Source organism: Thalassophryne amazonica, chromosome 11 (assembly GCF_902500255.1).
Source record: "Thalassophryne amazonica chromosome 11, fThaAma1.1, whole genome shotgun sequence".
NCBI lineage: Eukaryota > Metazoa > Chordata > Actinopteri > Batrachoidiformes > Batrachoididae > Thalassophryne > Thalassophryne amazonica.
The window spans coordinates 18377477-18402762 of NC_047113.1; the positions used below are offsets into that span (position 1 = coordinate 18377477).

The window sequence follows — 25286 nt, forward strand, 5'->3', positions numbered from 1 at the left end:
GTCATCATACTCAAATACATTATGTAACCCATGAGAGGGCATGACCATGTATCTGTAACAGCCTGGTCAGGTGAGCTGCGCAGCGAGTCAGTGCATCTCAGAGCCGCGCTGTCACTGTGACGCTGAGCATCACGTGCTGTGTTTGACTGTGACATAAAACAAGTTTACAAGAAAGAAAATAAAAGATGGCAGTTTGAATCTGCGCCCGGAAAAGGGGACTGTGGAAGCTCAAAAATGGGGACCATTTGCACTCTGGACTCCAAACGCACACACACTGACACACACACACACATACATGCACAGATCGGCTCCCGCTGGAGTGGAACACACAATCGATGTTAACACACACTTAAGGGGAAAACTTCAGTACTGACAAAACTGGCTGGTGTGGCTGTTTCGTTTTATTTATTTTGTTTGAAATTTTCGCGAAGCACGTAAAAGCAGAGCCGTGTTTTGGATTCAAGAGGGCAAAGAGCCCCGCCTTAGGTTGCTTTGCAGTGGTTAACGGTGGGGATGCCTTTTTGTGTGTGCTTGAATCTGCACAACTGTGTAGCTATAAATGACTGTTCTCCACCCTTCCCTGTTGGTCGTCAGATAAATAATCTAATAAAAATATGAAGCTCGCTGGAAACTCACTGGCTGCAAAAATAAGTGACCATAACTCTGGAGAAAATCCTTCTTCTTGGTAGGATACAGTCTGCTTTTGTGAAAAAGTTACCGATATTAACATATTTTGATGTTTTTGCCAGCTGTTGTGCAGCTGTGAATCAGTCACCTATAGAAGTACATTGCGCCAGCAAGTTAGCTCCGGGTTGCGGCATAAATATTTTTGCCTGCACATCTGAGAAAATAAGGAAGGAAAAAGCAGGAAGAAGTGGGCTGCTGCTGTGCTGTGCAGTCTTGTATAAAATACCTCAAAGTGATACTTGAGTGAAAGTGTCTTGCCATAAAATTACTTTGGTAAAGTTTACTTAAGTAAAAATCTTTAAGTATATGACATTTACTGTACTTAAGTATCAAAAGTAAATTTTTCATATAAAATGTACATTAAGTAAAAGTACTGAGTAAAAGTAAAATCCAAAATGAGTGGAGAGCGAAATAGCGACACGAAAAGAAAGCCAGTGTGGTGTCTGGAGAAACCACCAGGAGGTTTCAGCCCCTATAAAAGTCTGGATCCGCCTCTGGTGGAGCAGTTGGTGTTGGTGATGGGATGAGTATATAGCTGTAAATAAAGTTGCCGTTCTTTTTCTGAAGATGCAAGTCGTTTTCCTGGAAGACCCACACACACTTTTCTGTTAAACACAACAGCCAGGCTCTTGTGAAACAGAACAGCCATTTATAGCTACACAGTTGTGCCAAATTTAAGGAATTAAAAAAAAAACTTTACAAGCATCACCACCACCAACCACTGCAAAAGCAACCAAATACAGCACTCTTTGCACTCTCGAATCCAAAATGCGGCGCCGCTTTTACGCAGCACTTCTGTGTGAAAAATTCAAATAAAATAAGTCAAATGAAACAGCCATGCTGGCCAGTTTTGTCGGTAGCTTTCCCTTGTTAACGCCGATCGAGGGCTGGACTCCAGCGGGAGTCAATCCGTGTGTATGTGTGTGTGCGTTAGCGTGTGCGCATTTGGAGTCCAAAGCGCAGATGGTTATTCACCCAACAGTCTCCTCTTCCTCAGCGGGGGCACAGATTCAACCTGTCATCTTTTTTTTTTTTTTTTTTGTATTTTAAACATGTTTTATGTCAAACGCAGCACTTGGAGCTGCAGAGGTGAAAGGCGTTGCGCTTCGGCCATAGTAGACTGTATCTTGTCCTTCAATGCACATATTAAGCAAATATGTAGGACTGCTTTTTTGCATTTGCGCAATATCTCTAAAATTAGAAAGGTCTTGTCTCAGAGTGATGCTGAAAAACTAATTCATGCATTTATTTCCTCTAGGCTGGACTATTGTAATTCATTATTATCAGGTTGTCCTAAAGGTTCCCTGAAAAGCCTTCAGTTAATTCAAAATGCTGCAGCTAGAGTACTGATGGGGACTAGAAGGAGACAGCATATCTCACCCATATTGGCCTCTCTTCATTGGCTTCCTGTTAATTCTAGAATAGAATTTAAAATTCTTCTTCTTACTTATAAGGTTTTGAATAATCAGGTCCCATCTTATCTTAGGGACCTCGTAGTACCATATCACCCCAATAGAGCGCTTCGCTCTCAGACTGCAGGCTTACTTGTAGTTCCTAGGGTTTGTAAGCGTAGAATGGGAGGCAGAGCCTTCAGCTTTCAGGCTCCTCTCCTGTGGAACCAGCTCCCAATTCAGATCAGGGAGACAGACACCCTCTCTACTTTTAAGATTAGGCTTAAAACTTTCCTTTTTGCTAAAGCTTATAGTTAGGGCTGGATCAGGTGACCCTGAACCATCCCTTAGTTATGCTGCTATAGACGTAGACTGCTGGGGGGTTCCCATGATGCACTGAGTGTTTCTTTCTCTTTTTGCTCTGTATGCACCACTCTGCATTTAATCATTAGTGATTGATCTCTGCTCTCTTCCACAGCATGTCTTTTTCCTGATTCTCTCCCCTCAGCCCCAACCAGTCCCAGCAGAAGACTGCCCCTCCCTGAGCCTGGTTCTGCTGGAGGTTTCTTCCTGTTAAAAGGGAGTTTTTCCTTCCCACTGTCGCCAAGTGCTTGCTCACAGGGGGTCGTTTTGACCGTTGGAGTTTTTCTGTAATTATTGTATGGCTTTTGCCTTACAATATAAAGCGCCTTGGGGCGACTGTTTGTTGTGATTTGGCGCTATATAAATAAAATTGATTTGATTTGATTTTATCTCCGCCCGGTGTACCGCTGCGCTCCGGCTTACTTTCACCTCTGCAAACAGGCATTGCCCAATCAAATTTCTTGTACTTTTATATTACAGTAATGATTAAGAAGATGTTTAAGGGAAATGTAGAGGAGTAAAAAGTATACATTTTATTGAGGAAATGTAGTGGAGAGAAAGAGAAAGTCGACTGAAAAGTAAATCAAGTAAAGTACAAATATGTCAAAATTCTACTTAAGTACAGTAATGGAGTTTTTCTGCTTCATTGCATTGTGAGGCAACAGTGCTAACCACTAAGCCACCGTGCTGCCCATTTAACATACATAAACTGTAAAATATGTCACAAAATAGATTAAAATTTTTTAAAAGGATTAAACGTGCTCACAGAGGACATATATCAGAACTGTCAGTTATTTACACATTTTCGTACGTTAGCATGAGGCCAGAAATTTTTCTTTGACTTCTCACCTTGATGATCCAAACTAAAATCAAATCACTTTGCATTCATCGGGCTGAGTGTGGATTAGGCCTTCTGAAGACAGCTTGTTAGCATTCATGCAATTGGTGTTGCACAGAGAATAACGTGATCACATGAGCGCACGCCTCCAGTGGCGTGCGCTCATGTGATCACTTTGCTCTCAAAAAACTCTGGAGTGGGTGTGCAACTTTGTGAGCGAGCCTCTCTGTCGCCATGAATCTGTTCACGGTATAATTCGTGAACCGCCGCTGGAGGAGACACTGTATTGTGCTCAGCCGCCGCTGTGTGTACTTCTAAGACAACGAAACAGACAGAAAATAGATAACGAGAAGGACAAAGGAGGAAGAGGAGAGACAAAGAAAAGAGGACAGTATTTTTCCAAAAGACTGTCCGTCGTTCATCAGTCTGAAGCAGCATGGTGTCCTCCGTCACACGCTTCCTGGTTATTTTTACCAAAGTGGTGCTTCTTTGATCAACGGCACATCACAGAGGAGGAGACGTGCACGGAGACACTGAAAGGGGGTTAATATTGGAACACAATTGACGGCTTGTCACTTTTAGCTCAGAGGCACCAACATCAGCGGGTAGTTAGTTAGGTGCTGCAGATGCAGACGGGGGGAGCACACAAGCGCACTTACACGCACCTCCGAGTGCTTTTGTGTACTAAATAAATAACAAGCAACCATGTAAATTGGTGTTTTCCTGCAGTGTGCGGCTGCTGCCGGGATGTATTTTTTATGTGGAGATACCTTAGAGTGGTTTAAGGCTGCAGGATGTGCAAATAGAGAATTTAACCCCCAAACCGGTGCACAAATGGGAAGCGCAGAGGAAAATTCACCTGACCACAGGTGCGCCGCAGTGCCGCGCATAACAGGAGGCACACTCGGGCTGGCTCCCACCCCACATCTCTATCTCTCCCTCTCTCTGTTGTTCTCCCTCTTTTTTTTACTGCTATTGTTCTCCACGCACCGAGGGCCCAGGGAGGTGCCAGGGGCGACATCAGCCTATAACCGCACACCAGCAAAAAAAAGCCGATTGTTGGCTGACTGATGTGCAGTCTCTTGCTGACAAGCTTCCCTTGTTTGCCAGGTTTGTTTTGTTGTTGCGTTCTCTCCTGGTAAACACTTGCCGCTCAAACAGCCCGCTGTCATCGCTGCGCTCGCTGCGCCGTGCTCCACATATGTAGGATGCACACACGTATGCACGAAGGCTCAAAGTAGCTTAAACGCATATAAGAGGCTGTCTCCTTGCACGCCGAGGTTTTCCCTACTGGATTGTGCGTGCGCGCCTTCCCCCGACTAAAGAGACTCAATGAAAGGCAGTTGATTGAAATAAAACAAGGAAGGTTGCTTTTTTTTTCATATTTCCTCTTTCAATAATTAATATGCATGAGTTTTATGGTCGTTTAAGATGCGATCAATTATTCATTAACAGCATGTTAATTGCATCCACAGTCGTGAATATTTAACCAAACTCTAAATCAATGGGGTCAAATGAGCAGCAATGTGGACATTTTATAAGCTTTTTTCAAAATTAGGTTAGGCTTTAATGAAAACGGCAGATTGAAAGAGGGCAAATGTGATGAAGTTATAACATAAAAACATGTGGACAAAAAGCTAACGAACCAGCTCGTTTGTCCGTAAGCAGAATGGTACCGTTTGTTGAAGAAGTAGATGAGTAAACGCAAAGTTGCCAGTGTAGTAACGGACTCGGCTGGCTTCACGTCTGCTTTGTCTCGCCTTCTTTTTTAAACGTAGAGGGTGTAATCTCTTTATCTCTTTTCACTGTAGCTGCTTTTTTTTTCTTTTTTTTTCACTCTCAAGACTCAAGACTCCTTTGTCCTGGATCTTTGTCTGCTGGGCGTGCACGTAACTGTGCATACGCATGCTCCTGTTTGCATGTGTGAGTTTATACTGTGTGTGTGTGTGTGTGTGTGTGTGTGTGTGTGTGTGTGTGTGTGTGTGTGTGTGTGTGTGTGTGTGTGTGTGTGTGTGTGTGTGTGTGTGTGTGTGTGTGTGTGTGTCACAGCGGTGTCTGGACGTTGACATTTCTCTGCTTGGATAACCATCGCGCCCTCTGTCCCTCCAGCCATGACGCAGGGTAATGTCACCTGTCAGTCTCAAACTCCTACTTACAACCCGTCCCGCACCCCCACCCCCACCGCCCCACCTTCCTCATCCCACTCGGCTCCCCACCACATGTAATGCTACCACCACTGCCCTTTCACCGTGAACCCGGCGCTGCTCCTCCGCTGGACCCCACCTGGGAGACCAAAAAAAAACCTTCACCGCTTCCTTTTCCCTCCTCCTCTTCTTGCTCTTTTTGTCTTCCACCCTTGTACCTCATATATGCTCCTGCTCTTTCACTGCCTCATAGCCAAAAGATAACCTCACCCCGTCTCCCCACTCCATTTGCCCGCAGGACATCGGAATATGGAATGGGAAGACTTTACATTGTGTGAATGGGGAAAGTCAGGGGTGAGAAGTTGACTTTTTGCCTGGACCCATTTGTGCGCCTGTTTTCAATTACTCTCCTGGAACAGGCGGGGTGGAAGTTTATGCGTTATATGGGAATGTAATTGACTATAACTGCCCCCTTAACATTAACCAGGTGTACTAGCTGAGTGTGTGAGATTAGGCCCGGGGTCTTGGCCATTATGGTGTGCATGGACTACCTATGTGATTGCGTATGTGTGTTGTTGATGTATTTATACCCTGCTCCTGTGAGGCGCTGCCCATTAGCACCACCTTTAAATTAGCCCTTTTTCTCCCAAACCTCTACGTGCGTGCATGCATGCACACACATTGATACGTGTCCATTTATGATTTAGTGTTGTTTGTGTGTTGTGGTATCAACATGCACCTCTGTAGGAATGGGAGAGAAAGTCATGGAAGTGGGATACAGAGCCGCTCAGCTTTGGGGTAGGTGAGGTGGTGGGAGGTGGGGGAGGCGGGGTGTGACTTTACAAGGACAAAGTCAAAATGGGCCCATTCACAAGGCTGACACACTGTGATTTGTATGTATAGTGCCGTGCAGCCTGCAGGGCACTAGCCCAGGGGCTATCACAGACACCCAGTGGGTGGAGGCGCGGTGACGATGGTTGCGGTGGGAAGGTGGGGGAGCCTTGCAGACTGGAGTGTGTGCAGAAAGAGAGGCGTGCAGTGGAAAAAGGGAAGCATCAACAGGCTGTCAATCAAGCCCTGGCCACAGGCTGTCACTCCTCGATAGAGCTCGTCCCTAGGACCCTGAGAGCAGAAAGGAGGAGGTGCAGAATGGGAGGTGAAGAAAGCAAGGAGGAGGTGGCTCTCTGTCTGTCTCAATGACTCGAGCTTGATTTGATATTTGATAGCGAGCATGTGGCATTTGAATGCAAATCTATTTTGATTGTCTGGCCGTCTGATAGGGTTAAGAGGGCTCTTTAGGGGATATACATTTGTGTGCGCACACGTCTTGGCGTGCACCATGGAGTTGGTGTGCAGACACGCATAAAGCAGGACAGGAACAATTATTCAAATGAATTATTTCACTTATTAATTCACATGCACTGGGCCTTTTTTCCTCGCATAGCAATACAGAGATATTTTACTTACATGAGACTGTACAAAAAAATAAATCACAGTTTATCTAAAACTTGTGTAGTAAGCTTTGCATTCATGATGCATTGTCTAAATTAAACTAACGGTGCATTTGCTGCATCTCTTTATATTCTAGAGCTTGCAGCCTATGACTTGAAAATGTGCATTGCATTGGATAATTTCTGCCCGTACGATGAACAGGATTGTGCTTAAACTAAGAATGCCAAGTAGGCAGGCAGAGGGACGGATAGATGGATGGATGATAAAGGCAGTATTACTGCAGTATGGAAATACGAGGCTCAGTTGCCTTCCAATTAGAGTAGTGACTTCTGAAATGCCATAATACCCATTAATTAGCAGGCTGCTATTTTCTCAGTGGTTTAGCTAATTAGTCTGCAGGGCTCTACACTATCTGGACCATTATTACTGGGTTGAAGCCATGCAAACACAAACTCATCAACACACAAACACACGACAGTCAATATGCAGGCTGTAGAATCTCCCATAGGTTAAAGACCTTTAGTTTTGTGACACCATTACGTGCGCCTCAGTACACTTATGAAGTTTTTTTTTCCTCATTTTCCTATCTACATTTAACATTTTTTAAAGTCAAATGACAGACCAATTTTGACAAGTTGGTAGGACTGTTGCATCCTTATGTCCTGCAAGTCAGACTGTTGTGAAAGTTCACACTTTTCTTTTCTTTCTTTCCTTTATTGGCATTTTGTTAAAAATGCTGGACAGGGTGATTTTGGCTTTGTTCCAGATTTATCTTCACTTCCCGCTTGTTAATTTAAACATTGTTGTGTAGCCTTTGTTGGTGTCTACAATACATTGGGTTTTACAGTCCAGTAACATTACATCTAGATCTTAAGCAACCCGTAGTCTAGGACCTAGCTGAGACATGTATACACATCATTTAGGAGAGAATAACTCAACTGTTCTAGACTAATATGACCCCAATGAACAACTTGGGGTATATGCCAAAATCTCTGTCCGGGATGAACAGCCTGAAAATGAACACACCTTTTTTTGTCCCAAGTGTTACTTCAAATACAGCTGTATTTTCTAAACTGCAGCAGCTATAGATTTTCCAAGGTATTTAAAAAGTTCAGAATGACCAGTACATGTTTTGGAGGGTCATAGAAAAGTGTAAAATTTCTATTTTGAGCAGAGCACAAACCAAGAATGAAGTCAAAGAAATTGACCGGATGGCAGCCCAAGAAACAAAATTCTCTCTTTGGTCTGATGAGACAAAGATTCAACTCTTTGGCATGAATAAATGGTAAATGGACTGCATTTATATAGCGCTTTTCCATATGGATCAGACGCTCAAAGTGCTTTACAGTTATGCCCCACATTCACACAAACACACTCACACACCAATGCAAGGTGCTCACTACACACCAAGAGCAATTAGGGGATTGCTCTTGGTGTGTAGTGAAAATCACTAAGGGCCCTTAGTGATTTTCTGGTCAGGCTGGGGTTTGAACCAAGGATCCTCTCGTCTCAAACCCAGTCCTAACCATGAGACCATCACCTCCCCCGCAGAATGCCAGGCATTATGTTTGGAGGAAACATCCTCACAGTATCAAAACCGCCCAAAGGTCGGTGCACCAAGCTTGTGACATCATTTAATTTAACCTTTATTTAACCAGGTTAGTCCTGTTGAGATGAAGATCTCTTTTGCAAGAGAGACTTGGGCAATTATGATGTCTCCAATTCACCTAATCTGCACGTCTTTAAATGTGTGAGGGACCCGGAGCACCAGGAGGAAACCCACACAAACACGGGGAGAACATGCAAACTCGACACAGAAAGGCCACAGGTGGTAATCGATCCCATGACCTTCTTGCTGTGAGGCATCAGTGCCCACTAATCCACTGTGCTGCTCACCGTGGATCATATTCAAGAAGACTTGAAGCTATAATTGCTGCCAAAGATGCATCAGCAAAGTATTGAGCATAGTGTGTGAATATTCATGTACATGTGATTTCTTAGTCTTTTCTTTTTAATAAATTTGCAAAAAATAAAAAAAACTTTTTCGTGTTGTCATTTTGGGGTGTTGTAAGTAAAAGCTTGAGGGGGAAAATTAATTTAATCCATTTTGGAATAAGATGTGGAAAAAGTAAGGCGCTGTGAATACTTTCCGGATGCACTGTATAACAATGTAAAATTGAATTAGGATTGAATTTGGGGCTCTGATTGAATGAGTGGACAACTATTGAATCTAGGTGTGCAGCTCTTCCAGAAGCGAAGAGAAAATCAACAGATAACGCATGGATAAAACTAACATTTGCCGGATGTCCACTGGCAAGCTATGAACAAATACTGGACAAAACGGTAAACAAACATGCAACCACAGGGAAAGCTCTCTGTCTGATGTCCATTCAAAGTTTTGAGAATGCGCAAAACTTTCAGACGGACTCACTTTAGCTTACAAGAAACACATTTACTGAAAGAGGAAAGGATTTGTACAGAACACAAACAGACATATAATTTTGGATCCGTTGCTCATACGTTTCCTCAATCCATCACAGTGTGACTCAGACTTGATTAATGAATGAATAAATCTTCCCATTTTGTCCCATCTATTCAAATCCTCAGAGCAGGTGCTTGTGTTGCATAGGAGTTGGACTACCAACCTGTAGACTGAGGTTCCGTTCCAGGTCTGTACTTCAGCCTACCTATCTGTGATTTGAAAACCTCATCTTCACCGTGTCAGTCCACCAAGCTATGAATGGGTGCCCACCTGGCTGGAGAAGTAACGTGTGATGGACTGGCACCCCATCCCTGAAGAGTCATCTGCTTCATGTTACAGTCTCTGGTGATAAGCACTGAGCAGATGGGTCTCAGGGCCTTTATCTATACTCATTGAAATCCCAAAGAAAATAAGATACTCAGCGTGCCTCAGTTGCAGTGTTTTATGACATCACTCATTTTATGACATCACTCAGGTGATGTCATAAAATGCGTATTTGGAAATGTTCTACAAATTTGGTTCATCCCAACATTATATCATTATTTCCTCACCAAGTGTTTGACTCAGTTGACCAAGCTTGTCAATAGAACATCCTGAAAATTCATGGGATCACCAACAAGTTGCTGGACATTATAGTCAGCCTGTACACAGGTACACAGTGGTGGAACCTGTACAGAGATTCACATATCTCAGCAGTGATGTTCATGCCTCTGGGTCTTGGGAAGAGATTACACTGATCAACACGATTTTTCTTGCATGGAGTTTTTCAATGGATTTGGGGTAATTTGGGGGCGCTGAATCTGAGTTAGTTTTTGCCAATCATATTACATTTTTGAGATATAACATATTTCTCGTATCACGCATTGAAGCCTCTTCATGCACCTCTTTGGAGCCATAAATGATATTACGTCTCTTGTTCACATTTCGTGGACCTGGTTTTAAAAGTATGCTTTTGAAGCTGCTTTTGTGCGTGATTAGTGGCGTCAAACCTGTGAGTGAATGAGCGACTTTTGTATTATCCATCAATACAGAAATTGCAGATTGCAAAAAAATGTGAAGTAATAGGGGAAATTTGAGCTCAGATTCGGATTCAGCACCCCAATATGACACTAAATCAGTTCTCAAAGTCCATGCTAGAAATTTTGTTGTTGTTGTTGTTGACCAGTGTGATGGACTTATGACTTTGTTTGACAGCTAATGATGAAGCAGGCTTTTTTGCAATGTGTGGAAAACTGTAAATTTTCACATGAATACTGGCAATGCCAGTACATATGCAGGAGAGGGAATGTCCAAGTCTTAAAGTTGCTTCTGTGTCCTGTCTTACTATGTGTTTGGTACTAGGTCTCTGCATATGGTACCACAGGAATGACTTTCTGTCAAACGAATGGTTACTTAGGGAGATTCACAAGAGGTGTATCATCTGCATAGTAAGCAAATGTCAGCCATGACATTTTGACCAAGTGGCACACTTTTCTGGTCATGATCCAGAACACAGGTTCCTCAGTGTTGAGATCCCCAGCAATTGGAAAAGACTCAGGCAACACCTGGCTGTAGCAAACAGATGTAGCAAAAAGTGGGATTGGACTGCGTCTAACCTCAGTAGATCCCAGTAGGTGCGACAATACGCGGCATCAGCGCACACTCATAGACATAGAATGTCAGACTTGGCATTTTCCATGGTGTAACACTGACCATCATGAAGTCTGTAGGATGCTTCAGCTACCTTCACCAGTAATGTGAGGTTCAAAGGAAATGTCCTTTTTGAACCTCTTAAAATAAACCGTGTATCTTCTACAACAAAGGCAGCGCCCCCTGCAGTGACTGTGCACAATCCCCCTGTAATGCTCTGTGGCCAGGCTTCACTCACCAGCCCATCAGTGTCTCCCATCAGACAGACAGGCCACTGACACAGCACGATGAGGCCGCGGAACCTTTTCAATCACTCTCTTTGCTTTTCTTTCCCTGTCAGGTGGCAGAAAGACGTGATTGATCTGTTGTTTCTCCACGGCGGTAAAGGAGTTGAACAAATTTGTGTTGGTTAAAAAAAGGCCTGGCATGTGTGACAACCACTTTCATAAGTTTATTAATCACAGTCGTCAATAATGCAGCAAGGCCACGCTGTTGGCCGTCAGGCGGCATGTGTGCACGTGTGCGTTTGTATGCGTGAGTAAGTGTTCACACTCCTCACAGCCCGGTGAACTTCATAAGTGTCCCATCACCACTTTAATCAAATTACTTATGAACCAAAATTGACAGTTTTCATTAATTATAAAGGATTATTCTAATTACGATTCAAATTTATTCATTTAGAACAGACGGCATTCAGTAATGTTTCAGGAAATTTGCATATTAAATGGAGAGGGTAGGCTATTAGCTATGCAAATGTATGCATGATTCCTTATTTTGTGATTGGTGGGCCATATGTAGCAGGGGGTGTGCAGGTGAGGAATCTAGAAGGAGCTGTAATATGTTTGATAAACACATGGGATGCAAGGCCAATAACACTCACGTCCACGCACTCAGGCGCTGTAGGAAGCCGCGCTCCTCTGTTTGGTATCAATCCCTGTCTTATCCCGCTTAGACACATTCTCTCCGTCGTACATTTTCTCACTTTCTCCCGCTCAATTTTCCACATCCCTCCCTCAAGACCCATTGGAGGGACCAACTTTTCACCCGAGAACAAACACGGCACACTAATTAAGTTTCTGATTTCTGATCCTGCTGCATTTAGAAACATAACCTTGAGCCCGTGTGCAGTCACAGTCATAGGTATGATTTAATACAGTGCTTAAATGGAACAAAAAGAAAGAACTTTTGCAAGCGGCACATTCATCCCCACAATGTATGGGGCCGGTCCCAGGTTGACACAATGCTCTTTATCAAGCTATATATAGCAGTTGCATTATGCATTAAGTTTAACATGTGCTTAAATCAACACTAATCAATATGACTACATCAGTCGAAAGAGAACAGTTAGGGTAAATGACTGTGTGCCCGCACACGGTCACACACACCCTTCGGCTGTGCGGCGTCGCCTACCCTGGCTGATGACAGGGCCATTATTCACTGGTCAGTCCCACAAGAGCAAGGTTTGAGCCGGACAGGGCAGGAGAATGTCCCAGCATGGCAGGACAGCACTGAGGTGAGAGGGACCAGGACCCTTCATTACTCCCGCGGTCTGGGGGCCTGGAGCTTTTCTTCTTCCTTCTCTTGCTCTCTTTGTCTCTGTCACCATCAGATTAATGGGCTAGGCCCGACAGAGGAAGTGTTTCAATCAGCACCGCCTACCAAGCTTGTCCATCACCAAGACAGCCTCCTATTCATTGGGCTTTAACACACACACACACACACACACACACATAAACATGCACAGATGTTTATTTAGGTGCATTTTTCCAAGTGTTCCGGTTTAATAGCAAGCCACAGGCAAAGATGTTATCGATTATCGTCGTTTAGCCGTGCCACATCGTTCTCCTTCTCACTCCAAAGCTGGTGACATCTCATTGCTCGCTGTACAATTTTGCAGCTGAATTTTGAATGATCTTTTTTGGATGAAACGCAATTGGTTAAACGTCTTTGGGACTCCTGTCCCCAAGCTGGGACCTGAGATCCAGCTCCAGGAAAAGCGAGGAACTGTTTCTCCCAAGCGAGGCCTGTCCCAAAGCGGCGTCGGCACAGTGTGGCTCTCCCTGACCGACCATCTCCCTCCTCCAGGGTTCATTTGTTTTGAGAAATATTTAACGATGGGGCAAATTCAGCTGACATGACATGCACACACATCGTGCAGATACAGAGGGAGCGGAGGACAGGACGGTTCACGGAACGAGCTGGAGATGAATTTTTCAGTGCACTGAGATGTCTTATTTGAATAAGTCATGACACTTAAGATAGACATGGGGCCATGAAGAAGTGCTCAGCACGAGTTTAAAAAGACGTCCTTCAACAGAATGAAAGGACGCATCTGCACGAAGGGTTATCGCTGTCTCTGCATGTTCAATAAGTGTGTTTTTAACATTTTCAGAAGGTTTTGAGTTTTATCTATCTATCATAACCAGCCTGTACACAGGTACTGTGAGTGCTGTGTAGAGGCACAGTCTCTGACTTCCACCAAATGAATTGTGGAATTTCTCAGGTTTGTCTTCTGGCTCCTACACTGTTCAGTGCTTGCATGGAGTGAGTGTTGGGTAGAGCTGCAGAGTCTAGTAACTTTGGTGCCTCTACCAATGGGTAAAACTTTACTGACCTAGACTTTGCTGATGATGTGATTTTTGTGGAATCAGTGGATGCTGTAAGTGAAACATCTCACATAACAAGCTGAGTGTGGAATCAGAGTGTTTGGTTTTGAGATTGTCCTGGATCAAGTCTAAGATCTAACTTTTTTATAATGTCCTGGATTCATCTGTGTCCAGTGAAAACATTGAAATGGTCAAGCAATTCAGTCTGTGGTTCCTCAGGCTTTGACGGAAAATAGATACCTGGCAAGAGCTGCTGGAGTCACACTCAAAAAAAACCGATGCATTGGATGAACTCAATTCACTTATGAGCAGGATTTCCATCTAATAAATATATGTTGCCCCAACTCAAATAAAGTGTATCCATGCAAGATAATTTAATTTAGTTGGGACTACATATATTTATTAGATGGAAATCCTGCCCATAATTGAATTCAGTTCATCCAATGAGTCTTTTTTTTTTTTTTTTTTTTTTGAGTGCATGAGATCGCTGGGTAGACCTGTTTGGAGATACTTATACCTTTGTAGGAGAATAAAAGCCCAAGTGCTTGGGGCCTGGTGCTAAAACTGTTGTGTGTATATCATTATGAGACATGGATGCTAACCAGTGACCTATGGTGAAGACTGGATATTTTTGCTACTAGGTCACTGTGAGTACTGCTGGAATGACTTTGTGTCAAAGAAATGGTAATTTAAGAAGATTCCAATCAGGTGTAGCACCTTCTTTGTGACAGGCTACAACTTTTGGGCCATTTGGTATGTATTATCAGCAGACAGGCACCCAAGTTGATATCACCTCCAATGGGAAAAGGCCAAGTGGATGCCCATGTACCATCTACTTGTAGTAGTTCTATCTATCTATCTATCTATCTATCTATCTATCTATCTATCTATCTATCTATCTATCTATCTATCTATCTATCTATCTTTTTCTGTTGCTCTGCCGATGTAACTCTACCACTTTGTCTAAATCTATTCCACCATCCCACAATCCATCACTCTTTATCTCTCTCAACCTATCTTTCTATCTATCGTACTTTTATATCTTGAATCTATCTCTTTCTATCACAATCTGTCTGTATGCTTGATGTCTCTATCTCTCTGCTTCGCTCTGTCTCCATCTCTGTCTTATCTGTCTGTTGTGATCACTACTTATCTCTGTCTTTATATCTTTGTGTTTACACAGTATACAGGTGAATGTTTTTCTCTGAGCAAACTGGGCCACTGTAGCCTCCTGGTGTCCGAGGCCTTGGGCCAAGCCAGGAGACAGACCTGGTTCTCGATTATTAATGTCACTCCCCCGTATATCCAGGCCCCTCTCCCAAACGGTGCCCCCCTGCACTCTTGGGGTCAGCCTGCATGGCTCCTGGTGCAAGGCCCCCCTCATAAATCTCCCTAAATTAGCGTGTGTGCCTCTGTGCATGCGTGCGCATTTGTGTGTGTGCATGTGCACGCATGTGCGCTTGCGCACTTAAATATATACTGCAGGCACAGAGACAGGTCACCACGAAAACAAGCCAGTCAGGCTCTCGGTTGAAGTGTCAGTGATGCATGGCGGAAAGAGTGAAAGAAAGAGTTGCTGAAGAAAAAAAAAGGGCACAAGAAATGAAACACAAGGGGAAGAAAAGAAAATATACAAAACAAGACTTGAGGAAGTTGTTGGACTCTGAGAGTTTCTCGTGCTTCAGCAGCCCGTCATGCTTCTTTTTGCACAACTATCTGTGCATGCAAATATTTCTGCTTAATATTAACTTCCATTTTGACACCATCACTTGATTTCCTGAGCAAATCTTTAATTGCTGAAGTACTAGATTTTCCACTGCTCTCCGTGTCTGTATTAGTTCAACATGTCCCACAGTGTTAACAGGCGTGGGGAAGTGCTGTTGTGTCACTTAGTTAACCCCCAAGACAAATGGCTCTCCTCCGAAGCGCAGTGAATTACACACCTCATGAAGCATATTAGGAGCCAGACACAGTGCTTTTCTTCTGGTGATGATCCGTAGGGCAGAAATGGATGGAGGTAGGGCGAGAGCGAGCGCGAGGAGAGCTGAGTTATGGCATCACCAACAGCCATTTTTATGGCGCATCAGAACAAAACAGAGGGGAGGGGCAATTGAGTAAAGGATAAATAAAGTAAAACGAGAAAGAGAAAACCACGCGGCGCCAAACTTCTCTGTGTTATATTTGACAAGCAAAACAACTCTTTACCTCATTTGCGGCTAATGTTGGAAAATTATTAGAAAATATAACAGAATTGTCCCTTGGAGGCTTCCTTGCTGTTAGCTAATCGCTCAGACAATCTTTATCACCACTGTAATAATATTTAGATGCTACAGGGATTACTTAAAAGTTGTGTTATAATTGCTTTCCCTGTTTTGTTTTTTATGGGCAGAGGGTGATTTTGTATTTAATTGCTCCAAAGTGACAAATAATACCCCGTTATAATATGATGAAAGTGTGAGATCATTAAATTACTATGGCGACCACTGCGTGTGTTTATTTGCTTGTTTTCACGGTTACCAAATTTACGCCACGAGGCTTCAAGAGGCCAAGCAGTTATTTACACAAATTCACTTCTACAGCCGTTCCTGAATTTGGAGGTAATTACGTGAGAGTAAAATGTTTTATTTCATTTAATCCGACCAGCGCAGCAATTTGCACGAGTAGCATTAGCAGTATGTTGTGCAGGCGGCGCGGCGAAACAGCCTCGAAACGCAGCAAATACAAGCAAAGCAGAGAAGAAGGGAAGTGATGAACTATTGTTTTGGAAGCATGATCACGTGCATCGCTGCTAAAAGGTATGAATTCAGCATGAGCAGACTTGTGAAAGAATAAGTCAGAACTTTTTTGTAATTAATCGTGAGAAAAACATTAGCGCTGGGTGAGCAAGTTGGAGAATTATCAGCCTGCTAACGATTATCAGCTATCTGTCCATATTTACTGGTCAGCTGTCAATCAGATTATCCATAAATCCTGATGGTAATCTCTCTGCGAGCGCGCATCAACACACAGTGTTATTTCTGCCCCCAGTTGCACACTGCAAACGTGTGATTCCGCTGCCTCTGGCTCCTTGATGGAGTCGAGCACTGAGGAATCAGCGTGCTGCGGTTTTGTAACATTTCCACGCAGTTGACTCCAAACACTTTAAGTCATGTAAATAATGAACCAGATGATCCATGCACAGCAGGAGAACAAAGGGTCACGCTGGCATATGGTGCAGCGGATGACGCAATGCCATTGCTGTCTCTATTCCTCTACCTCGCTGCCTTGGACTCAAACTCTTGATTTGGCCACCTTTGACATTGGTGACCCAGAGATTCAGCCTTCCACTTACCCACCGTCTTTCTATCATTAAATACCTCAGAGGAGGAGGTGGGCAGCGAGGGAATGCGAGCCAATGAATTAAACAGGAGGCGCGGTAAACAAGGTGGGCTGTGTTGGATAACTGAGTCACGCGCGGCTGCTCCCTGACCTCCAGGAGATAAGAACATTAGGAGACCCTCAGCTTGTGGGGTCCACTGTATATAAAACAAAAATACTCCATCTCACTGCTTCATGAATTATTGACGCGTTGGCCAACAGTTTCTAAAATATGCAGAAGGGCATCAAGACGTTTACTCTGCAGCGACTGGACTTTTCCTTGTTGGTCCAACAAGGAGAAGAAGTCCAGCGCTCCTACATGGACCCCAGCCTGCCTTGTCGTTGCAGTCTCGGTTTGCTCTTCCCCGTCTCGTTCAGATTTAGCCTTTTGCGCCTGTAGCACCATGAATCAGAGCACAAAGCAGAAGAAAAAAGGCAGGACAGAAAGACAGCTTGTTATTCAGATCTTAAGAGGCTTTTTCTTCTGATTTGAAGAAGAGCGTCTACTAACCAGCTGTCATGCATTTTAAAAGTTGTCGCAGATAAACGCACGAGTTCTTGAGTTACATCAGATGGTTGTAATGCACACAGCAGCGCGCTGGGCCCTGAAATGAGAAAGAACCTCGGCCCGTCCATTTATCTTCTTTACTCTCTTGTTTTTCTGTCTTTTTTTTTTTTTGATGAAACAATTGTCCAAGGCACACCGCTTACTGTGTTCCTGTGTGTGTGTGTGTGTGTGTGTGTGTGAGACGCATTCGCCTGCGCGTGATGATATCTGAGGCAGTTGGCTCCAAACGCGCTGCCCACTGCAGAATCCTAGCCATAACGAATGAACAGAGGGGAGAAAATAAGACATATGAAAGAAAAGCTGAGCAAAGGAGTGATTCTCTCTCTGGCTGCTGGAGATCTGTATTGTAAGCAGTTTCAGCTGTCAGCACTTCTTTGAGCTAACTCAAAGGGAGGAGGCGGAGGGGGGAGCTGGGAAACGTAGTTTTATTTTTCCCCTTTTGAGGGTTCCTGTTTATTTGTACACAGCGCTGTTTATTTTTGCGGTTCATTTGATACAGTTGTATTGTATTTTTTTCCCTTCTTTCCCAGTTCAGACAATGCAGGAGAGTGGAGAGGAGCACTGATGTAGTTTCACTTGAAGAACAAGTTGTCAGACGTCGAGCCCCGAGGTGGGGCTGGGGAATAAATTGTCAGCCATCCCCTTTATGCTTTCCAGGCCTACGGTGCTCCCCGGCACCCCCACCACCACCACCACCTCCAATCCACCCCACTCCCCCGACCCTCCCTCCCTCATTAAGTATTGATGTGGCTAGCCATACATGCCATCTCAGCCTATTAATAATGCATGGCAGGTGCTGTTGATGTGGTCCCTCACACTCAGATTGAGAGAGGCACGGATGGCAACGCCGAGCTGCATAGTAGCTACAGCACAACCTCTGCCACGCGGCTTTACAGCTGGGGGGTGTTGGGGAGGGGAGTTTATGGCAAACAGTGACAGCAGCTCGGAGATGGATGTACAACATTGCATCTTACTCAATACCCCGGAGCTGTTTTTACATGGAAAACTGCCTTTGTCATAAACAACTGATGGCTGAGCGCGGGTTAGTGTACAAGCTGCGTCTGCCGCTGCTGCCTTTTGTTTTTTTGTTTTTTTGTATTTTGGTTTTTACAAGCCCACACTGTAGTCTCAGTGACAGACAGCTACACTATCTCAAAAGCACCTGTTTTCTCTGTCTGCTAACGTAGGTTCTTCCTCAAGTTTTTCTTGAAGTGCAACCAGAACTGCCTGAAGAACGCAGGGAACCCTCGAGACATGAGGCGCTTTCAGGTTAGACACGACCCCGTTCGCATGTGTGTGTCATGTGTTCCTGCATAGCAAGAACTGGAGTGTAAAATGTTTCAGAGTCAAATATTTCGGAGTTGATTTTAACTTATAATTATTTTGTGTTGTGTTATTTTGATGCTATATTCTCAAGGTTGGGCATTACCCCTAGCGCCCTCTGGTGGCTGTTTTTGAACAGCGAAAACATCACCAAACTCAGTACAAATACATGTAATTTGATCACTTTTCATTCAAAGGGGTCAGACTCATCAATAAAGTCAATTTAATGTATAATGGTTTATTTCAGGTCAACTTGGCATATAAATCTCAGTGTTCCAGGCAATGATAGCTGTCAGCTGGCTGATAGAAGCAAGTTTGAGACAAAACCAAACCAGCTGATTTCAGTACAACAGCATACAGCCCGAGCGTGTTTTCACCAAGCGACTGTGACAAATTTGAATCATGAATCTTGAATCTTGAAATTCTCACCTTCGGATTTGCCACTTCACCGGACGTGACGTGTACCCAACCTCACCAATAAATCCCTATTCTCAATTTTCACAGACATGCATCCCAAACAGTGTTGCCACAGTTACTTTGAAAAGTTACTTTATTAATTACTTTTTTAGTTACTTTATACAGTTATTTCATTAGCAGCTTTATGCAGTTACTTCATTAGCAGCTTCCAACAACTTGTAACTAAGTAATGTAACTAATAGGGTAAGTAGTAATCTAACTTGGTTACTCTTAAGACTGAGTTAGCAAAGTAACTAATCAGCAAAGTAACTAATAGTTACTTTTCTGAGTACTCAGTCTTGAAAATATCTAAGTTAGATTACTAGTTACTTTATTATTTACATTCAGCAGCTGCCAACAAGTTGTCTGCAAGATAAAACTTGTCTTGACTCATTTTGTCATATCAGACACCGTGTTGTATCCCTGTTGTATCGTTTCAACTGGAGTCATCATCACAGCCTTTTAGAAACTGTTATCCACATAAGATGTCCTTGTTTTAGAAGATGACGTCTGGAAATACATTAATTCCTTATCGTGGAAACGTCATCAGAGGGAGTTTTTTCTTACCACTGTGTGCTTGCTCTAGGGGTTGGTAAGATTAGACTTTGAAATTGTGGAAAGAATAAACATAGCATTTTTTAAAAAGTCCCTCTGTGTTTGCTTGCTGCAGGTGAGTTTCTCAGCCTGAGCCAGAGAACATCCATGCTTTGTCCCACCAACAAGAAGAAAAAATAACTCATTTTAAAAGTTGAAAGTCCTTTCTGCAATTATGTTATTCGTATCATAGCACTCCATTTATACACAGCAACATTCATCAGAGCCATCTGTCGTTTCTTCAGCACTCTGCTTGCAATGAAATAAATCCCATTAATGATCCACCAAGACAAAAAAGTATATTAAATTACACTGTTAACAACAACATGTCATTCGTTATGAGTGGCTGAGGTTGGAGAGGTGGGGCTATGACATTATTGTTTCAGAATAATCATGTGTTGCTTTTCCACATGAAGACGTGAAGGTGGCATTTTCAGATTTATCCGTTCTGGGACCTGTTTTCAAAAAAGTATTGTTTTCAGCCACTTTCCGTGTGAAGGAAATGCTAATATGATACAAAATTTGTACAGATATGCCTAAACCTGTTTCTGTGTGGACGGGACCTAATTCAACTCATACAGTGTTAAATCTTGCACCATTCCTGAATTTATAAAATTCTCAATAGTTCCAAGTTACAGTTACACTTTCAACAGTGGATTAAAATTTTGACACCTGCAGTGTTAAATATTGGCATGATAGTGTTTATGTGATACTATGAAGAGTACTTTAATACTATTCAGATTTTAAGGTGCAGTTGCTTGAGCATGATTAATTGGGACACAAACAAAGGCCTCGGGATGGGTTTTAGTACCAACCTTGTAGTTATGAGCAAGGTTGGGTAGGATTACTTTAAAAGAATACATGTGGATTACATGTATGTATGTACATACATTTGGATTACATGTAATCCGATGACTTTTGGATTACATTTCAAAGTAATCCTGCCCAACCCTGGTTATGAGATGACAGCAGTGCCATAACACCACCAATAAAAACTCACTTCGGTTTCATAAGAACTCCTTATTTTACAAACAATTCATGGACACTGTTAAAATGAAACTTTCATTGAGTTAGGAGGTTGAATCAATGCTGCTGTGCTCAAATCTATGAAATAAATTCATTACCATGCAAGGCTTAACAGTGGGCGTGTCAATCACTTTAATAGGTTGAGTTAATGCTAAAATATTTGTCTCTGAGATGTTTTTCAGAATTTTTGCAATGATAAATGAAATAAGCTCTTTTGAATGGTGATGCCATCACAGTGCTGTTGCATTGTAACCAGAAGGTTTAGGGTTGAAACCCAACCTGAGACCTGGAGTATGGATTTCCGACAAACATTACCCAAACAAACCACTGCACTAGTGTTGAAATACTAAGCATAATAGTGGCTTGTGTCAGAAGGTTAACGTGATTCAAGAATTTAATATTTTAAGACCTGTGAAAGTGGAACTTTCACTCACAACCAGTGAGGATGATATAAACTCTGGAATAATGTTCATTTTTACGCAGAAGATGTCTGCTGAGTTCTTGTGAATGTCATATCATCTGTTATGACCCAGCTGAAGCAGTTTTTTTTCTCAGTTTGTTGAACGACTCGTGTCATGCTCTCGGTCACACGGTGTCTGATATCTACTTTTGTCTCAGGTGGTCGTATCGACGACAGTGAGCGTGGACGGACACGTCCTGGCCGTCTCTGACAACATGTTTGTGCACAACAACTCCAAACACGGGCGCCGCGCTCGAAGGCTGGACCCCTCGGAAGGAACTCCGTCCTACCTGGAACACGGTATTAAAATGAGAACAAAATGCCAAGCTTTCTTTGTCTCGCTCACTTTCTCTCCTTACCCCTTCCTTCCCCTGTCTGGGTCTGCGCTCAGCCCCTCTCTCATCTCCGTTCTACACTTTGCCCCTCTCAAACCCGCTCTCCTGCTGCTGCTGCTTTCTTATCTCTCTTCTTCCTCTCGGATTCTCACTTTCCCCTCTTGTAAGGTTCCTAACTCGCATTAAGGAGGGAGTAGTAGCTGGTGTCTCTCCCTCGTGGCTTGCTCCCCTCAGGTCTCTCTGCCTCTGGGCCTTCTGCTCTTCCTCGCATAAGCACTATGTGTCTTATGAGGTCTGTTCTGCTTAAAGCCAACACTGGCTTTATTTCCTCGGAGACCTGCTTTTATCCTCCAGCCCTCCATCACTCCCCATCCCTCAGGTTTTCAAACACACAAGCACTGAAGCCCATACACACACACACACACACACACACACACACACACACACACACACACACACACACACACACACACACACACACACACACACAGTCAGACCCAAACCTTTAATACTTCATAATGACATGTGCACATGATTTAGGAGGCCACACTGATTCCCAAGTCCCTAATCCAGTTATTTTCTCATTTCGATTTCCCAGACATTGAATAAGAGAAACATATTTTTTTCCTTTGAAGAAAGTCAACCTCAGGGATGATAATGACAAAAAAACTAAGAGGGGATTTACATGATGGTGTACCGTAAATTGCATTAAGATTGAAGGTTATGCTTTATAATGACGGTTGTCCAGCGGTAAAGTGGACTGCTTATCCTGCGACTGGTCCCACAGATGCCCAGAGAACTTTACAAAGGCGAGACATATTGGAGACGTTAGTGGGACTTGGATCTCACACAGAAAGAAGAGCGCACAGCACACAAACAGATGTTCCTTGTGTCAAAGAGATTTGTTTGGGAATTTCCTCTTCTCTGATTTTCTATTCTCCTGATGATGCTGGGGGGGGGGGGGGGGGGACAACAAGAGCAAGGTGTGGGGGAGCAGGCATGAAAAGAGAGGAACACTAGCGCGCTGAGAGGAAGCTGTAAAAATATAAAAACCTAGATGTCATGTTTGAATTTTAGGGTTTCAATATCTGGTGCGGGGCAATAGATGAAAAGTAAATTTTTAGAAAAACTCTGCCTTATTTACATGGATTATCCAAACAGCTACTGCTGGAAAAAGACGCAAACATGAAAAATGGCAAAACCCACAGTTCCTTGAATGGTCGCTCACACAACTGTATACGGACTGACTTTTTTTTTTTTTGGTTGGTTGGTTGTTGTTCTGTCTTAACAAACCAGTTTAAGCTATTTTAAGGCATAACATTATGAATAATTACAGGCGTGGTCACTTTAAGTAACAGTGTTCTAATGAGTCCAGGACCCAGCTAGCACAGGCTGTGGCTGCTTTGGACTCAACCCTGTTTGTCCTTTCTGAGTATGTAATTACAAATATCTGAGATAATCAAAATCAGAATCAAATTTATTGCCAAGTAAGTTCTCACATACAAGGAATTTGATCTGGTGTCATTGATGCATAAACAACAGTAAAAAGAAAAAAAAATGCTTCTGTAAGATGTAAAGGAGTCAAAAAACCAAATGGGCAAAACTAAGTTTACTGTCAAATAAATATAGTGGAATGGTGGAATGGGGCTGTGTAGGCATGCACATGAACAGTACAGGGATGATCAAACTGTACTTTAAGGGAGTAGTGGGGGCATGGGGGAGGCAGGGTAAGTGGGGGTGTCAGGTGTTATTTATAAGTCTAGCTGTGGGTGGAAGGAAGCTATTTTTCTGTCTTGAGGTTTTAGTCGGAATGGACCTCAGCTGTCTGCCAGAGGGGAGGGTAGCAAGATGTTTGTGTCCTCAGTGAGCGGGATCGGCTGCTATCTTCCTTGCTCGCCTCAGGGCACTGGAGGTGAACAGGTCCTGTAGGGATGGCAGACTGCAATGGATCACCTTCTCTGCTGTGTGGATGATACATTGCAGCCTGTTCCTGTCCTTAACAGTGGCAGCAGCATACCAGATGGTGATGGAGGAGATGATGGACTCAATGATGGCAGTGTAAAAATTCACCATCATTGTTTTTGGCAGGTTGAACTTCCCCAGCTGCCACAGAAAGTAATTCCTCTGTTGTGCTCTACTGGTGAGACAGCTGACATTCAGCTCCCACTTGAGGTCCTGGATGATAGTGACCCCAGGTAACAGAAGGAGTCCATAATGGCGACTAGCGAGTCACACAGGGTGATGGGGTTGGCTGGGAGTGAGTTCTTCCTGAAGACAACAACAATCTCCATTGTCTTGAGGGCGTTGAGCTCCAGATTGTTCTGTGTGCACCAGGACACCAGGTGATTGATCTCCCACCTGTAGGCAGACTCATCCCCATCAGAGATGAGTCTGATGAGGGCCGTGTCATCTGCAAACTTCAGGAGCTTTACAGACTGGTGGCTGGAGGTGCAGCTGTTGGTGTAGGGGGTGAGGGGAAAGAACACAGCCTTGGGGAGATCCGGTACTGATGGACAAGGTTGTGTAGGATTACTTTGAAATGTAATCCAAAAGTAATCAGATTACAAGTAATCCAAATGTATGTACATACATACATGTAATCCACATGTATTGTTTCAAAGTAATCCTACCCAACCTTGCTGATGGACCATGTGTTGGAGACGTGCCCCCCCCCCCCCCCCCCCCCCGCCAGCTTCACATGCTGCCTTCTGAATGAGCAGTAATATGGATTGTAGTCCAGTTAATAGTACAAGCAGTTCATCTCAAAACTCGATGCTCCAATGTTTCCGTTGTATGAAATTTTTGTGTTTTTCAGGCCCCACTGCGTGGAGGTGCTAAAAAGGTCAGCCCAAGCTTTTTAACTTGTAGTGACAAAAAAATAAATAAAAAATACTGACTTAAATAATATCTACCACAAAGAAATTGTAATTGTTAGCCTACTCCTAACAATGTTATCATCTGCTATGAGACAATAGCAAATAAATTCACATAGCCAAACAATTTGGGCAGCAAGGCAGCTTAGTGGTTTGCACTGTTGCCTTACAGCAAGAAGGTCATGGGATCAATTCCCACCTGTGGCCTTTCTATGTGGAGTTTACATGTTCTCCCCATGTTTGCGTGGGTTTCCTCTGGGTGCACCAGCTTCCTCCCACATTTAAAGACATGCAGGTTAGGTGAATTGTAAACTTTATAATTGTACAGGTCTCCCTTGCAAAAGAGGTCTTGATCTCAATGGGACTAACCTGGGTAAATAAAGGTTAAATAAATTATTGCTATCATTTCACAGCCTCCTTCATCACGAGGTATCACGCTCAATTAAGTCAGAAATTCTTTGATTCAAATGTTGAATTAGTGAGGAAAAACTCACAAATTTATCACAAAAAACTCAAATGTTTTCTGAGCATGTAAAGTCACAAATTTGCATGAAAATCTCTGAAGTTCTCTGTGATTAAAGCAACAAATTCTATGCGATTAGTAAAGCAAGCATAGGATTAATGGTATCAGTGGACCTCCAAAATGTCTGTAAAAATGACAGCATATTCATCTCTGAAATTTTGGGTTTTGATAGATGAGGA

General features: G+C 43.3%; 1 protein-coding gene across 2 annotated transcripts in view; it reads left to right on the top strand.

The window, feature by feature from the left end:
- Positions 1-25286, top strand: part of ebf1a (EBF transcription factor 1a) — a 201895-nt gene that overhangs the window by 57860 nt on the left and 118749 nt on the right. For both annotated transcript variants that reach the window (XM_034181304.1, XM_034181305.1), the window contains exons 7-8: positions 18705-18786; positions 21535-21676. In XM_034181304.1, the coding sequence (XP_034037195.1) occupies positions 18705-18786; positions 21535-21676 (224 nt within the window). The remainder of the gene's footprint in view (positions 1-18704; positions 18787-21534; positions 21677-25286) is intronic.